The sequence below is a fragment of the Parambassis ranga genome, chromosome 17 (genome assembly GCF_900634625.1).
Source record: "Parambassis ranga chromosome 17, fParRan2.1, whole genome shotgun sequence".
In the NCBI taxonomy this organism is placed as follows: domain Eukaryota; kingdom Metazoa; phylum Chordata; class Actinopteri; family Ambassidae; genus Parambassis; species Parambassis ranga.
In genome coordinates, this window is record NC_041037.1 from 215,001 (window position 1) to 232,731 (window position 17,731).

At 47.3% G+C, this 17,731-nt stretch overlaps 1 protein-coding gene across 1 annotated transcript in view; it reads left to right on the forward strand.

Moving 5' to 3' along the window:
* Positions 1 to 17,731, forward strand: part of LOC114450269 (receptor-type tyrosine-protein phosphatase N2-like) — a 130,945-nt gene that overhangs the window by 86,431 nt on the left and 26,783 nt on the right. Inside the window, exons 14-15 of the mRNA XM_028428277.1 lie at positions 6,667 to 6,879; positions 13,799 to 13,996. Coding sequence (XP_028284078.1) covers positions 6,667 to 6,879; positions 13,799 to 13,996 — 411 coding nt within the window. The remainder of the gene's footprint in view (positions 1 to 6,666; positions 6,880 to 13,798; positions 13,997 to 17,731) is intronic.

A 17,731-nucleotide genomic window follows, 5' to 3' on the forward strand; every position in this document is an offset into this window, starting at 1 on the left:
TTTTCCACCACTTCGACGCCTCGTATCAGTTTTTGATTTACCAAAATATCGTTTTGAAGTTTTACCGCTATAATCACATCTGCGACTCCTCAGAGGAGAACGTCTGCTGCTAACTGCTCCATTTTGTTTTTGTTTTTACACATCTGTTCCGTGTGGCGTGAAAGCAAAGTGACGGTGAGTCGGAGGTTGTATGTTAGCGCCCTACACGTTAGCTGAACCGAAAAAAGGAGGCGAGTCTTTGACGGAAATGAGTGAAGAAAGGTGAACAAACCTGCTGCTGGTGAGCTGTTGCTCCAACTGTGATGCAGACAGAAAGAGAGAGAGGGCAGGTGGAGTGTGTGGGGGGGGGGGGGGGGGGGGGGGGGGTGAAGACGATTCTGCTAAAAGGAAGTGAAATATAGGCTCCAACAAAATGGACTGTCTCAGTTCCCCTAGCTTCCTTTGGGTTGGTGGGGGTCGAGAGAGGTATTAGGATGGAGGAGGGGGGTGTGTGAGCTGAAAGGCACTGGTCACCCTCCCAAATTTCCACCAACCGCTGAGCTCACCCCCCCCCCCCCTTCTCTCCTCCCCTCTCCAGTCCTCACCCTCCACACAGAGTGGATCAGGGCCTTCAGTGCTGCCACCTCCAGCTGTCGCCAAGGGGGACAAAAGGTTGTGTGGGGGTGCCTGTGAAGGAGGTGGGGGTGGGGGGGGGGGTGAATAGAAAGATAAACTGAAGAGCCCCCACCACCACCTCCACTTCATCCACACACACTGACACACACACACACCAGGATGGAGCTCGTCATCTGCATCAGCAGCTCCGCTCTGTTCTTCTCCAAGCTGAACTGCAAACACGACTTTACACACACACACACACACACACACACACACACACACACACACACACACACACACACACACACACACACACACACACAATTACATACAAACTTACTGTATACCCAAGTGTGTATTCACCAAACCTCTGAACTCTCCACACACTCCTCCTGTGTTTGCTGCAGCTGTTGGTCCTCCTATGGATGACGTGTGTGTGTGTGTGTGTGTGTGTGTGTGTGTGTCAGTCACTGTCTGAATGATGATGATTGATTATTAAATATACAGGAGTCTAGTTACTTCTCCTTCGGTTCATAGGTGTATACATTTTTGATCTTTGGTGGTTTTGTGTTATTGATCGCAGTGATTTCTTCTATCAGAGACACAAAGTGTGTTTTACTTTCATGAAGTCTTGACACAGTGTTTGAGTTTTCCCAGTGTAACGAAATCTTCCCGACAGGTCGGGACTTCTAACAGAGCCCTAAAATCTTATGAAAGAAAACACCGCAGATTGCTCAATAACATACTTTTGAGTCGGGCTGCAGGCGGCGGCGGTGGCGGCGGTGGCGGCGGGGTCGGCGGTGGCGGCGGCAGCGGCGGCGGCGGCAGACTGATCCACCTACAGATATTTCCATTTGTTCCCAGAAAACAAGTGACTGTCGCCACATCTACGGAATCATTTTAATTTGTTTGAAGGGAAACAAGACTTTAAGGCTCAGCGTGAGTGCGGATGAGTTGTAAGGAGGAATGTTTTCACCCTTCCTCCTCCTCCGCCTCCTCCTCCTCCTCTTCTCCTCCTCCTCCTCCTCCTCCTCCTCCTCTCCTCCTCCTCCTCTCCTCCTCCTCCTCATCCTCCTTCTCCTCCTCCTCCTCCTCATCCTCCTCCTCCTCCTCCTCCTCTCCTCCTCCTCCTCATCCTCCTCCTCCTCCAGCCTCCTCCTCCTCCTCCTCCTCTCCTCCTCCTCCTCCTCCTCCTCTCCTCCTCCTCTCCTCCTCATCCTCCTTCTCCTCCTCCTCCTTCTCCTCCTCCTCCTCCTCTCCTCCTCCTCCTCCTCCTCCTCCTCCTCTCCTCCTCCTCTTCTTCTTCTTCTCATTTTTTTGCATCTTCCTCTTCCTCCCCCCTCACCCACTCTCTCTCTCTCTCTCTCTTGTCCTCAGCTCCTCTTCCTCCTCCTGTCGGCAACATGTGGAGCCGTCGCCATGGCAACGAGGGGAGGTGACATGTGCTGTAGACAGGCAGGGAATGGAGGGAGGGATGGGAGGAATATAAGGAGGAGCCCCACAGCGCACTTTGTAGTCTCTCTCTCTCTTTCTCTGGAAAAAAAACAGCATCTCATTCCTCCCTGTAGAAGTGGTGAAGGCTGCTGCTCCTCTTCCTCCTCTCTTCGTCACTGAACGTGTGCTGAATTGCGTCAAGGGAAGAAGTGGACAGAAATCTGTCGGTGCATTTCTCGTTTTTATTTTTTATTTTTTTGTAATGGATGAGGAAAATGGCAAAAAGACGAAGAGGAGGAAGCGGGAACTTTCTTCTTCTGTTTCTTTTTCAAAGGGAGGAAAAGGGGATGATGAGGGGAGGAGATGAAACTCTCTCTCTCTCTCATTCACTCTCTCCTCCTCCGCCTCCTTTTCCAACGCCGCCGCCGCCGGTGTGCTGTCTCTGAGTCTGTGGTGTCCGTGCAGCTGGAGTGGAATGGGAACTAGATGCAGGATGAGGAGGAGGATGCGTTCCCTCTCGTGGATTTTTGGTAGGATTTATCTGTTGTTTTGCATGATGATGTTGGCTGATTACCTGCTGCGGTCCAGTTTCTCTGCCCCCCTCCCTGAGTCCTGCCCTGCTGTTGCTCTGCTCTTCATTCAGTCCTCTCGGTTCTCTGCTCCAGTCTTTCATGGCAGCTGTGTGTTATGTAGAATTTCTAGAATTTCTTCAGTGTAAATAAAGCGGTGGGTGCGTGATGGGAGTATCCGTGGAGTTCAGACAGTGATTGACGCGCGCTCCGGTGGCGCGGCGTCCTGCAGCTGCTTCTCACCGTAACGCCGTAATAACACTCAGTTTAATGAGAGCTGCTGCTGCTTTCAGTCTCTGCAGCCGCGGAGTGCAAACTTATAATCAGGATGTGCATGTTCTTAATGTTAAGTAATGGAGTGGTGATGTGTGTCACATGCTGAAGTTTGTGCGTTAGACACATTTGCACACATGCACTGTGTTGAAGTGAGTGTGCAGCTGTGTGTGTCTCCTGTGTGCTTGTTTGCTGAGAGAGAGAAAAAAACTTTCTCAAAGGCCCGGGGATGAATCAGAGGTGAGGGACAGATCTTTGTTTCCTGGATGAAAACAATAGCCGGCCGCCGCTCTCCCTCTGACCTTTTTTCACCCACTCTGAATAAGCCAGAGCCGTGCAAATCCATCTGCCTTTTGTCTATGGAAGCCTAAGCTAATCCACACCCCCATTCACACACACACAGACACACACAGTCACACTCAGACCAACCAGGAGCCCAAACACTCCATCTCAGATTTAGTCACTAAAAACACACTCTATTTAAAACACTTTTTTAAGAAGTCAGATTTCATCTGATTTTAATTGATTTCTTCAAATCACACAAATCAATGGTGAATGATTTTGACATTCTGCAGTTAGATTGGTGTTGCTGCTGTTCTGTCTGCAGGGAGCGTGTCTCATATTTGCTGAAGAGGGATGAAGGCAGCAGCGTGTGCAGACAGGGCCAGGTTATGGTAATGCTTCCCAGCCACCCTCAGTCAGGAGCAGCCGCACACTGTATGTCAAATCACATTTGCGTATGTGGAATGAAAGAAAAAAAATTTGCAAGTACAATCGATTTTTGTGGGAGCAGATGGACAATAGGAGGCATGAAAGGGTTTTTGCCTTCAGGGAGGCGAAATATATTTCTTTTCATTTTTTCAGCTGCTCGCTGAAGAAAGCGTCAAATTTTCAGTGTTTTTCGTTGATATCTGAGTCAGAAATGCTGCAGATCGATGTCTGGAGTCCTCAACCGGCCACACGGTATATTATTATTATTATTATGACTTTGATAGCAGCATTAGAAATGAAATGACGCTTCCTTTAATTGGTCTCTGCTGAGCTGCAGCTCACCTTAACAGTCACGCCTCTCCTGCCCTAATCTGATTGATAGTGTTAGCCACAGGAGGGAGAAGCGGGAAAGGCCCGAGAGCCGCAGAGCCGAGGAGCGGCTTTTATTGTTGGAAACATTAAGTACAGTGTGGGTAACACACACAGACACACACAGACACACACAGACACACACACAGACACACACAGACACACACAGACAGACACAGACACACACACACACAGACACACACACACACACACGGACACACACACACACAGACAGACACACACACACACACAGACACACACACACACAGACACACACACACACACACACACACAGACACACACACAGACACACACACACACACAGACACACACACAGACACACACACACACACAGACACACACACACACAGACACACAACACACACACACACACACACACACACACACACACACACACACAGACAGACACACACACAGACACACACACACACAGACACAGACACACACACACACAGACACACACACAGACACACACAGACACACACAGACAGACACACACACACACACACACACAGACACACACACAGACACACACACACACACACAGACACACACACACACCCTTTTTACTGTTACTAACGACTGCAAGCAAACTTGATTAAGCAGGTGGGGTCAGGCTACATTTGTTTGAATCAATAGACAGACATGCTAGGCAGCCATGATAAAGAGACCAGAGTGGTGGAGGGTGGAGGGTGGAGGTGGAGGGTGGAGTGTGCTTTGAAAAAAAAAAAAGAGAGAGAAAAAACCGCCGGCATCTGTCCCGTGAAAGATGACGGAGCCGGTACAGTTGGAGCTTGAATTATGGGCCATTACCAGCCGAGCAGAGACGCAATCCCTCTCCATGAAAGCTAATTTGACAAAACAACGAGAGGAGTCTGGGAGTTAAAATGACAAATGAAGTTATTTGAAACAAAAATACATTTTGAAAAAGATGATTGCAGTGGAAGCATGTGGAATCAGCAATAATGCATTATTAATGGCCGGGCCCCGCCCACCACGCAGAGTACAGGCTGCGGCCGCCATCTTTTCTCATTTAATGAATTTCTTTTTTTTGAATTCATCAATGGTTGATCGGTGCATCATCAACACGCTGCCGGCCTCGCTGACTGCTGAACAGCCTCTATAGTAACATGTGAGTCTTTGGTTACACACAGTTTTATTATGTGTCCTCCCCCCGGCAGCAGTGAGAAAGTGCTCTTCAGTGCAGAGACGCCCACTGTTTCCATTCAGGGCCGCCACATTACTATGCAACCAGCTTTTACAGTACGGCTTAGCGCTCCCCAAGCAAATTGGACACCCCACAAAGCATCGGACAACTGTTGTCCCCCATTGTGGGTCCTTTTCTGCAGCCACTCTTTATCAGGTGGATGAATGCAGCAGCAGCAATGAATGAAATCATAGGGGGTGGAGGAGGAGGAGGAGGAGGAGGAGGAAGGGGCATTATCGAGTAGTGGTGACGGTGTTAAAGGGGGGGGGGGTGTCACTCCAAACCTCACAAGAATTCCAGAACAATCCGTGTGCAGGGCAGAGCGGCCCTCTCTCCCACCTCCCGGGGCTTCGGGGTTTCTCTGCGCTGACAGGCAGGCTTTCAAAGCCTCCTTTCCATTAACTCACGCCGCACCTCGCCTAATCTCTGTGACCTCTACCACTGAAGGACGGGGGCGAAGGCGGGGAGGGTTTTCTTCTTCTTCTTTTTTACCCATGAGGCTGCAGGGGAACCTCAGGGTCTGAGTCTCAGTGCAAACTGACGAAGTAAAAGAAGGAAGGTAGAAATGTATCTTTTCTGTTCCACAAAGAAAAAGACGAGAGGCGGTTTTTACTATTGATTTCTTTGGATAATTCTTTGTCAGGAGGAATTATAGGCCTCGTCAGTGCCAGCGCAATTTGCGTCTCTTCTTTGCTTCGTCTTTGCTCTTTGTTGTCAGGATCATTATGCAGTGTGTTATAATAATGGGGAATTATGTTGCCAATTGTTAACTCTTAGTCGTCAGGTGAAATGCAACAGGCCCATTGTGTGGAGCGGAGAGTGAACAGCAGCTCAGGCTCTGATCATACACGCTCTGTGTGTGTGTCTGTGTGTGTGTGTCTGTGTGTGCGTCGTGCAGAATAAGAATCTTTAATCTGCAGGTGTTTGCTGAAGGATCAGCTCGGATTAAATTGCAGCCGCGTTCGGACTCAAGATGGCGTGACGTCTGCTGATAGCGGTGGCAGAAAACTCCAGGCCGCTCTGCTAAACAGCAGTTTATGCATTCTGTGCACTCCTGGGCCCAGATGGCGAGCGCCTGTGATTATACTTTTCATGGAGCATGTTTGTGTGAGATCCACGCGTTCATGTGCGTTTTAAAGAAGAATGGTTACTGGTAAAAATAATTAGATAGATTAACTTGTCAAAGGAAGGAGTGCAGTGTGACTGCTTTTTCATCCGGGAGTATCACAGCGTGAGCCGTGCAGCTCTGAGAGCCTGCAGGGTTCTTCTAATCAAACACTCTGCCAGATGATTTTGCAGATTACTTCCTCTTGTCTGCCTGATAAGTAAAATCATCTCAAAGCTCTTTTAGGAGTTCACAGCCCAGTGTGGAGGGCTCTGCTGCAGAGAGCCGCTCACCGCAGATCAAATAATAATAACAATAGGAACGTTGTATGGTTTCACATTATTGACTGATTTTTTATCTGTTCTCTTTGTGGACCACAGGGAAGCCAGATCAACCAGATCCCCACCAAGTACAGCCAGACAGAGTCCACCAAGTTCCTCGTCCTCACCGTGGTGTCCATCCTGTGCATCGTCGGCGTGCTGCTGGCCTCCACCGTCATCTACTGCCTCCGCAACCGCTCCCACCACAAGCTCAAGGAGAAGCTCACCAACCTGGGAACAGACACCGGCAGCGATGCTACCACCACCTATCAGGTAGGAGGTGGTACTGCACCATCTGTGAAGCTTTACTGGTGGACGAGGATCTGTGTGCAGCACTGGTTTTGTAGCATATATTATCCATTGAATGAACATTTTCATAAAACCTCCCCCACATATTATTTGGTATTTCACAGACCTGTAGTGTCACTTCATGTCAGCCTGTCTTACCTGCAGTTTACATTTATATACAGCAAAAGGACCTATTTTCAACAAGCTGCCCATTTTCACAGGATGCAGGATCCTGATCAGAAGCCTTACCGTACTGTCAGGGCTGCATGTCTCAGATTGGAGAGGTGACCAGTGATGTGCAGTAGTGTGCTGTTTGAGACGTTGCAGTGATATCACCGATCCAGCAGGTTTCCCACCTCCGGTTATTTCCCTTCTCCCTCCCTCTGCTTGCTGTAATTATCCTTTGGTCAGAATAGCCAAGTGTGAAATTTAATTTACAGAATCCAATATTAAGTGGCTTTTTGAGCAAAGAATTACATTGAGATTTTTTTTCCTCCCTCCCTCCCTCTCTCGCTCTCTAACCTTCCTCCTCACCATGTTTTTAAATAGGAGTGCTCCTGGGAGCATTGATTTTATAATGAGCGCAGACCCGTCCCCTAAGTGCTTACATTGTACACTCCTCTCCGGGGGTTTTTAACTCCTGGATCAGCCTGCGGTTCACCTGTGTACATGTCCAGCCATTTGTTTTTGAAACATTCGTTTTTTTCCTCCCTGTTCTGCCCTTTTATTGGAAAACAGAATTATTAAAATTCACACATACGTCAGTGCATTGTTGATGTGATTAATAGCCAACACAAAACCTCCGTGTTGCTCTTTCTTGGGAGGTTTACTCAGCACGGCTTTGCTGAGACTCCCAAAGCTCCTCTGGCTGAACCCCGGCTCTCTGTCGTCTTTATCGAGTCTCGACAGTGAGCCGCCGTCATCCTCCATGAAAGACCTCGCTGTTCAGCTCCCATCTTAGCCGTGTAAACCTCCTCTCTTTGTCAGCACTGCTGTATACAGGGCTTCCCTGTGTGTGCAGTCTCCAGGGCTACATGCAATTAAAGCAGACAGGAAGCGGCAGGCTGCCTGACGGCCTTGCTACTACGCCTCCTTCATGCTGACTGTCAAACACACACACTCGTACTGTATATGCATGCTCACACTCCACCAGCCACTGCATGTTAATGATCCCTGCCCTTGTTCGAGGCCTTGCTCCACACACTCCCTCCCTCCCTCTGAATCTCCTCCACCTTTTGCCTCTCAGCTCCTCCGCTCCCCTGAGCCTGTCAGTCAAACAGTCCCGCCGTAATGGCAACGAGGGATTGGCCGACACCGACAAAGGAGATGTTGATTGACAGGCGTCGGTGGAGGAGTGTGTGCAGTGTGTCGGAGCGCTGGGCGGGGGGAGACGTGTCAGTCCCTGGATTACTCTGCTGCCGACATGGGAGCCCGTCACGTCGCCTTCGGTTTATCTTTACATCTGATTCAAACTTTCATCTCCTCCTAAAAGTCTGTTTCTCCTCCGCCTGCAGCGTGCGATCATGATTGCGGTGCAGATTTTCAACAAATCAGGAGATGTCATCTTGAAGCAGCATTATCTTTTTTTTTTAAAGATAGCAGCAGCAGGAATGTTTCTTCAGAGATGAGAATATTTAGTTTTTAAGGCGGATTATTGACTCTTTCACCTCAGTCCATTTCCGTTCTCTGCCTCTGTCTCAACTCAATTTCAAGGACTATCGTTGGCCTGATAACATCTTTACTCTGCCAGCGAACGAGTGTACATCTCAGTATAGATTAAACAAGCACACAGTAACCCTCCCTCTGAGTCTGGTCCTGTGTCCTAAACACATCAGTCTGCTGATAACTACATCAGAACATTTCTAGCTCTGAGGGAATCAAGTGTTGGACAATATACAGTCCTTACATCCAATATGTCCTCATACACAGACGACAGCTGGTGGGTTGGCCCCTGAAAACCAATGTCCACAAATGGAGGAGGTGGAGCAGCTGAGTCCAGACCTTCAGGCAGCTGGATTCCTAAAAGATCTGTGAGATTACAAACTCAATCAAATCCATTTTTCCAGGCTTCAGGATATGTGCCTGTGACATGAACCACAGCTGGTTCGGACCAATCAGTGTGAGGAAGAACTGCTCGGTGTGTGTGAGGTGTGATGGCAGCCCAGGTCTGGATGGTAGAATCTGTTTAAAGACCTGCTAGCTTGTCTAAGCATTTAGAGTCAAGGTTTCCTCTATTGCAACAAACCTCTCCACCATTTTACATGTGTTTGACCACAAGGGGGCGCAGAGCTAAATAAACACCAGTCATTGTGATTGCTGTCTGAACCTGCTGTTGGATTAATGGTAGAACAGGCAGACACGTGTGTTTTAAGCACACAACTTTCACATGAAGGTGTTTTTGATCCCAGCCATGCACAGCTCTGATTCCGTAGCACTGTCATGACATATGGAGGAATCCACTGTTTAATCCAGCCTCTCCAAACCTGGGACTCCTGTTTCTGCTCTGTCCTCGTGTGTCTCAGTCTCTGCTCTTTATTCCCTCTCCTCTTGCTTTTCTTTCAGTCCCTTGTCACCCCGCCTTGACACCAACATATTGTCCCACATTCTGCCTTTTATTTGTTTGTTTGTTCAGGCACTCGGGCGAAGGCCCCTGAATTTGTTTAGGTCAGGAGGGCATGTAAACAGAGGGCCCCTCTGAGCCCGCTGGGCCCTGCTTGGCACGCCCAGACCGCCTCCCCACACCCAGACCTCCCCCCTTCAGTAGGCCTGTTTATAAAGAATGCTTCGGGTGGCACACGACCCCCCAGCCTTGACACGCCCGCCGGGTTGATGCGTGATTTGAGATGGTCACATGGTGCCAACATGGTGCTGGCATGGCGCCCATGAGGGGGTTTCTCTTTCCAGCTTCCATGCAGCGAGGGTTGATCTGGAAACTTAATTGGAAAATATTGAATAAATATTTGTGACCTGTTTTTATTGGTAACATTTTTTATTTTTTTTTATTGTTTAAAAAAAATCACATTAAGCTGCCATCAGTTTCCCTCCTGGAGAGACATTTGTTTTCATAAAGTTTATTGTATTGAACTTGAGTAATCCATCACAGCGAACATTCATCCACCTTTACTGAACGTCATTGTTAAAAATGAGTCCAGCAGATGGAGCAGGCTGGACGTCCTGGGAAGCATGGCTGCACTGTTGGATGACATTAATTGGAAAAATTGTCTCCCTGCTCAGATATTCTGCAACTTAATTGACACAAAGTCTGAGTCAAAGCAGCAAAACTCTGAGATTACCATGATGCATTTACACTGAGAGGGGAGCTTTGGAGTGTGGACTGTAAATCTGTTTACTGTTTGCTCTCATTTTTTCCTTTTCTGTCCTCTAATTGGCTCTCTGAGGGAAGCCATTTTGAGCCCGTTTTAATTACATCATAAACATTTTTTTTGCTGCAGCTGCAAAGTGTAGCGTTTGGAGATATGAATCTGTGTGTTGTGCTCATTGGTCTTTTTGTTGTGCTTCTTAACAGCCGGGAGGGTGTCGTTAGTCTGATCCGCCGTGGATGTTCCTCTCGTAACCATAGCAACAGCCTGCAAACCACGAAGAGAGACTCAGAATTGAAAAGTTGCATTGTTAATTTTTTTAATATATTTAAGTTTCTCACCCGTGAAGTTCACAGTCAGTGGCAGCTGACACAACCGATCTGAATATTTCTGAAGTAGTCGTGTTGAACCTGTAACCATCAATTAAATTCCTAATGGGAAGTCTCATCACACATTAATGCGCTTATCACACAGCTAACTAATTAATACATTAATCATTTGATACAGAATATTGATTAAAACATTTTCATTATATGACACGATGATTTATGGCCCTGCACATCTGTAACAGAGGCACATCTGATAAATCCACTTAGCCTCCAACTATCAATCAAACATTTGAATACATACATTCATTAATTCTGTGGAACTCTCCGCGTTCAGGACAAGACATTTATTTCAAAATAAAAGCCCACAGCTTGCCTCCAGTTTGTCTAGAGACCCACAGAACATGACAAAATATCATCCCGTCATTTCCTCCTTGGTCTCTTTGTGTGTCTGAGCAGGCCAATCAGGTTTACAGCCCTTTATGATGTCATAAGGGGATAAGCCCTGCCCACAACAGGCTCAAACCTGTGCAGTTTAGCTTGTTTTCGATACCATCCATGTTGGTCTTCTGTGATTGGGTTTGTTTGCAGGAAAGACACAAACTTTTTCCTGTTAACAAAGGGGGCGTGGTCAGCAGGCGCTAATTTGCATTTAAAGCTACAGACACTAAAACCACAAGTGTACAGACAGGCTTTGAATAATACATTCACTTCTTGATATAATATGTAGCATTAAATGTCCTTAAACAATACTTTGGGACACGTCTCTCTTCTTCTTTAAACCTCGTGTCCTCAAAAGCTCGAAGCTGCAGCCATGATTAGCAGCGGCAGAACATGCCGTTGCTAAAACAATGCTGCTTTTATAAGCATTCAAAAATGTCTTTAAAAAAATATTTTTAAAAATCCCGTCAGTGATAGAAGCTCTGCACAGCTCTCGTTCATCTCTTCCTGCCTGCTCTTCCCCCACATGCAGCCATGTTTGTGTTCCCCTCCCGGCAGCCGTGCTGTCAGCATCCCCAGGTACCGAAGCACTTTAATAATCCCTGCACATTTATGAGTCTGTGTCCGAGCTCATAGATCAGTGTCAGCGCGCCGACCTACGAGAACATTAGTCAGATCAGATACGGACTAATGAAGGCCGGCTCACATTACCTCCACCGTCAATCAAACACCCTGTCAGTTAATCAGCAGCATCTCTCTCATTAAGAAACACAGGTAGCAGCAGAGATTCGGTGCAGATCTTCAGCCAGAGTCCTTGTAGGTTGATGTTCAGCTTCATGTAATGTAAAGATGTACATTTACCTGTTCATTCAGCACTGTGAGGTGTTTTTTCCCTTAGAATACACGACGAATGAGCTGCTAGGAGCTCCTGAGCAAAAGATAACTAACCACACTGTACTTACTGCTGCTTTCCAGTTACATTTGAATTATTGTCAGACAGATGTAAGACAGATGCTGAAAATGTGTTTAAGACAAGTAAAAAAACACATCAGTGAAGCGTACGTCTTGCGTGGATCACATGGGATCCTCCCAGGTGATCAGAACCACGTCCCTTTGGAATGTTAAAACTGACCAATCAGGATGGAGTCATTTGCCTGGCTGTCGCCAAACATGGGCGGACGGTTTCCCTCAAGCCTTTCGTCATCATCTTTGCGTCTGGTTTGCGATCTCTCTTCAACGTGAAGCTTGTTATTTAGGCCACCATCGCCGCCGTGCCGCCTGCTGTCCGGTCGTTTAGTGCAGCTCACCGACGCTCCTGCTGGGAGCGGTGCAGAGACGGGAGGAGTTCGACCGGCTGTCGATATTTCATTGTGGTCACGTATCCAGCAGACAGAAAATGACAGTGTGCTCAGGCGTATGAATGAATTCATTGTATTTGCTGCTGAGACACTGACTGGAATAAAAGAACTTTTCTGAGGTGTGGGTGTTTGTGAGGACGCTTGCTCAGCATGCACGCTGTTTTCACTGACGTCCTGGAAGCTGGCCAGTGTTCAGTGTCAGCAGCTGGAGAAGTTTGACTTCCTCACAGCTCCGGTGTTTACAGTGCTTTGTGATGTGCACACAGGCGTAAAGGAAACAGAACGTTGTATTCATGAAGGTCAGAGCATGTTAATGAGCCCAGTTCTGATAACTAATCCCATTTCATGTTGCCTGAACCCACTGCTTGTGCTCACATCAGCTCATTAAGGACACTTTTAGGACAGAGACAGAGAAGAACAATACTGAGGAGAAGCACACATACAACGATAGAGGGACGTTATTTGGGAGAAAACAGTTCATCAGCCGTTAATGGTAACATGAATATTATGTGTGTCTTCGACTCAGAAACAGAACCCTCATTAAAGGAGCTCTGAGTTTGGACTTTATTTATGTCAGACTGTCACACAGGGACACCCTCTGCCTCTGTGGGTGGATCTTACAGGAACTCACATGACTAAGAACCCTCTTGTTGGTCAATGGTCGGTTAACGACCAGAATCTGTGTCCAGGCCCTGTGCAGGACTAGTTACCAGCCCAGGGTCAGGGTTTGAATGGCTCAGCCTCAGCCCTCCTCCTCTGTTCAGAAAGGTTCAGTTTCAGTTTCACATAGATGTCTTCTTTGACTCCTCTAAAACCATCTGTCCTCTCTGTCTAGAATCTGGACATTCTTGTCCTCAAAGAAGTTACTGCTGTCTTGCAAAGGAGTGACCGCTGTCTTTAAGGTGTAGGTGAACTGCTGAGTCCTGTCCTGAGGAGGGCGCTCTCCTGTGCTGTTGTTCGTTTTGTGTAGTGGTTGTTTGGTCTCACCGATAAAGATCAGAGCATTCCTCCCTGCACCGACCTGCATAGACTACACTGCTGTGTCCAGTTTTTGTCTCAGGGTGGAGCTGGGAGAAAAGTCAGTGAGTGTTGTCATCACAAAAATGTGCACATTTTCACAACAGTGATGTTGATGATGTCATATGTGAGGCCGATGCACGACACTCTGATCCATACAGTGTGAACTGGCTGGAGCCAGACGTGACCAAATATGGGCGAGAGGGTGGAGCTACAAAAGAGGGAGGGAGTCACCCATCCATGTTTCCATCTTTGTACATGTTTGGTCATCACTTAGGACAAATGTCTGTGTGTTATTCGCGCCTATATAATTATAATAATAGACAACATTTGAACAGAGTAGAAACAAAAGTCATGTTCATTTCACTCCCAGTGTAGTGTGGTCACTCTGCATGAATGCAGTGGCTCATGTGTGTGTGTGTGTCCTCCCTCCGTCCTGTAGGAGCTCTGTCGGCAGCGCATGGCAGTCAAACCGCCGGCTGAGCGTCCGGAGCCCATCTCCTCCAGGATCAACAGCGTCTCGTCCCAGTTCAGTGACGGAGGTCAGGCCGTCAGCCCGTCAGCACGCAGCAGCATCTCCTCATGGAGCGAGGAGCCTGCCCACTCCAACATGGACATCTCCACCGGTCACATGATCCTGGTGAGTTTGATGCTCGGGATTTTTAAGAGCCACGCACCTCCTATCTTACATAAAACCTTTGGGTTATGGAGCCACATCAAAGGGCGGATTTTGTTGGAGGATGCCTGATTTATGTGCCGTGCATGTTGATGGCTGTTATTCCCTGAACAGCCAGTCAGAGCAGTGTGACAGGACTAATAATGGAGCTGTAATCACTGTGTGCCAGAGGAAGACAGATTACTGCATGAAAAAAAAATTCCAACAAAAACTGGCCACAAGATGAGCCTGTTGTCAGTGATTTACTCTGAAATCAACAACGTGCGCTTCTGTTAGGGTCATAAAACGATTTTAACAGAGATTCATTGCATGGTGAGTGAGTGAAACTCACAGCATCATCTGTACATGTGTGAAACCCAGTAGCAACATGAGCAAAGTGTTACACACACACCACACTGTGGTCATTCAGCTCAGCGGTAGAAACTAGCAAGCTACCGTTAGCGAGTTTTAAAGATGCAATACTGCCACCCAATGTGAGCAAAAAAGGATTTCAAAATAATAGGATGTTTCAGAATAAGTTAAAACAGGCAGCCTCTACCCAACATCTCTGCTCCCGGCTCTCTGCTCCGCTGCAGCATGTGTCGCCGCCCTGCAGCTGCATCTGATTCAATGCAAAGAGTGTCTTCCACTTCACGTTGGGAGGCTTGATCCATGTACAGACAGCAGTATGGCAGGCTGGAAGAACTTTTCTTTATTGAGCTCTCTTTTCTTTTGATTTACCCTGTCATCCATATTTTAATGAGAGAAGTTAGCATGTGTTTTTTGGATATGGATAGTGTGTTGCTTGGCAACAGACCTGGCTTTACATGTATGCACATCCTAAATGTAGGCAGAGTTACAGCTGTAGCCAGGCTTGGTACACTCAGCCTTAAAGGTAGGGTCGGAGGTTTTAAAACTCAGTGAGAGTCGGCCAGATTTCCAAAGTACACACACGCCCCTTTCTCTCGGAGCTCACCCTGAAGCCACGCCTCCAACCACATGGACGCGCATCACCTGAAGACGAGCTGCGGTCTGTGACTTCGGCCATCATGCACGTACCTCTCTGGTGCACAGAGCAGGAAGAGAGTGACAACCAGCCAATACTCCTACAGGGTCCACCTGGAGGACTGGCTGATGTTTTTATGTTTTATAGCTTCAGATGATTCATATTCTTCGTTTTAAAGCGAAACTGCCGAACTAATCGGTTGGAAGAGAAGTTACACTGATTTAACAAAAAGTGCATCAGAGTGAACTCTCCTACCCGACCTTTAACTCCAGTTAAGAGTTAAGACCTACTAATTTTTCCTACCATTCAATCCACTCCATCCCAGGTGGATCCAGACCACGTTTCCCAGGATTCATTTTACCATAGACTACAGCAGAATTCACAAACAGAACCTGAGAGTACACTTTTAAAAATCAACTTCAGGTTGCTAGGCAACAAGAGCAGTACATTGTGGTAAACAGAAAGTCTTGTAAACAGACCAGAATGTCCCATCTAACCACCATTGTTGTGTCCTTCAAAGAAAGCAGCCCCAAAATTGGGACGCTCTAATATTCCTACACTCTGTTTTTTTTTCACACATTTTTCGGCGCTTCCTTCATTTTCCCTTTTATCGTCTTGTCACCTGCTTGTGTTTCCCCTTAAGCCAATTATCTCCTTTAAATCCAGTGGAACTGTTCTGCCCTCATTTCCCACTCACTGTATCCATCGTTTTCTGCTTTTCTGCTCATTTCCCTGACGCACACACACACACACACACACACGCACACACTCTCTCTTTTCCTCTCGTCTTTGCGTCTCTCTCATCTCTCTCTTTCTGTACGTCTCACTTTCTATAAGCAGGCTTCTTCCCCTCCTCTCTGCACCAGATGAAAATCTCCATTGAACCTCGTTGCAATGTGCCGTAATTGCGATATGTAGCTGCTCACTTCAACCGCCCACCACCCTCAGCAGCAGCAGCAGCAGCACTGCCACCTCCTCATCTCAACGCCCTCACCCCACCTCCGCCTCCCTCCCTCCCTCCCTCCCTCCCCTCTCTCTCTCTCTCTCTCTCTCTCTCTCTCTCTCTCTCTCTCTGCGACAGAGCGGGCTTTTTGATGTGTTCAATAGGCACAAAGATACTAATTACCCCAGAGATTTGCACCGGAGTTGCATTGAGGAGGATTGACTCCCTTTGCACAGAGAGCGTCTCTCTGTTGTTTTACACAACCAAGCTAAAACGCTTCTTTTGACAAACACACCCACAACACAACAAGACACATCTGAAACTCCAAGGTCACATGTGGATGAAAATAAACTGGAGCTTGTGACGGTGAGCTCTGAACCTCTTCCTCGGGTACCTTCGCTCAGTCGGAGTCGTCCCAGCAGAGATGAAAAAAAAGAAATGAAAAGTGTGGCTTCATGTTTTGTCAAGTACTCAGCTGGTGTGTGGGCCACAGTCTGGTCAGGAGGATTACTGAATTTGTGAAATTACACAGCCTGATATGTAAACAGTGTGAGGGGAGGCAGACAGTCTAACGTGGCTGTGATGATTCATTGTGTGTAGGTGATGGAGATGAATTTAAAATCTAAATTTGTCCTCACAGAAACATCAAAAAGGCCCACAGGACTTTCTGTCATGTGGAAAAAGCCTGAGGATTAAAGAGGAGTGCAGTCGGCTGTGTCTCTGCAGCATGTATGTAGCTGCTTTAGCTGCTCTGTGTGTAGCTGTAGTAATGCTTTACACTTCATCAACTCAACTGTAGTTCCTCCCACAGCCTCTAGGGGGCCACCCAAAGACTCTAAAAACCATACAGACCTGTTTCCTGTTGATAAGAAGCCATCTTCATGCAATGATGGCAAAGTTCCATGATGTGCTGTTCCTCCCTTTCAACTGTACACCGGACTGAAAATCAGTCACTGCCACTTAGGGTCAGAGGCGTCCGTCATCATAAATGCACCATCAGCTCATATTGAAAAAGATTGATTTAGAATATTCATATGTAGGCCTCAAGACTAAAAACAAAGCCACTGACTTAAAGCCAGTAACACGTGGTCCTTTAAAATAAGATAGAAAGTCTTTACCTTCAAAATAGAACAAGCTTGTTTTTGTGGATTTTAGACATTTTCTAGTAAAACTGCTGAGCCCAGTTTATCACAGTGGTTGGGTTATAAACATAAAATGTACTTCAGACTCTTTAATAGTAATAAACTGGCGTTAATGGGCTGAGTTTATTGGAGCCTTCTGTGTAAATGAGGAGCTGAAGGCTGTGAGTCCATGTTTTATTCCACGGTGAGAATAAAAAGAAGAGGCGGGGCGCTGAGGGATCTGTACGTCACCGTCACAACAACCAGTGTGTGGTTTTTAATGTGAGGGAGCTCCGTTGTGTTTTCATCCCTTTAATCACACAGTGTGTTTTACTGTAGTAACACACACACACACACACACACACACACACTGAGCTGCTTCAGCACCTCGGACAGCTCCACAGTAGCTGCAGCTCTGATTGGTCCAAACCTGAGCGCTCATTCCTCCCTCAGCTGGAGACGCAGAGAAGTTTTATATCCTCCAACTGCACTCCATGTCGTTAGCTGCAGAGGGAGCAGTGTCATGGCAGCAGAGAATTCTTTTTTTTTAAGGTCAGATCCATCCCATCGCGAGGCGAGAGCAGCGGCGCCATCGAGTGAGCATTTAATAACAATCACTGGCCTCAAAGAAAGGGGGCATGTGACTGCTG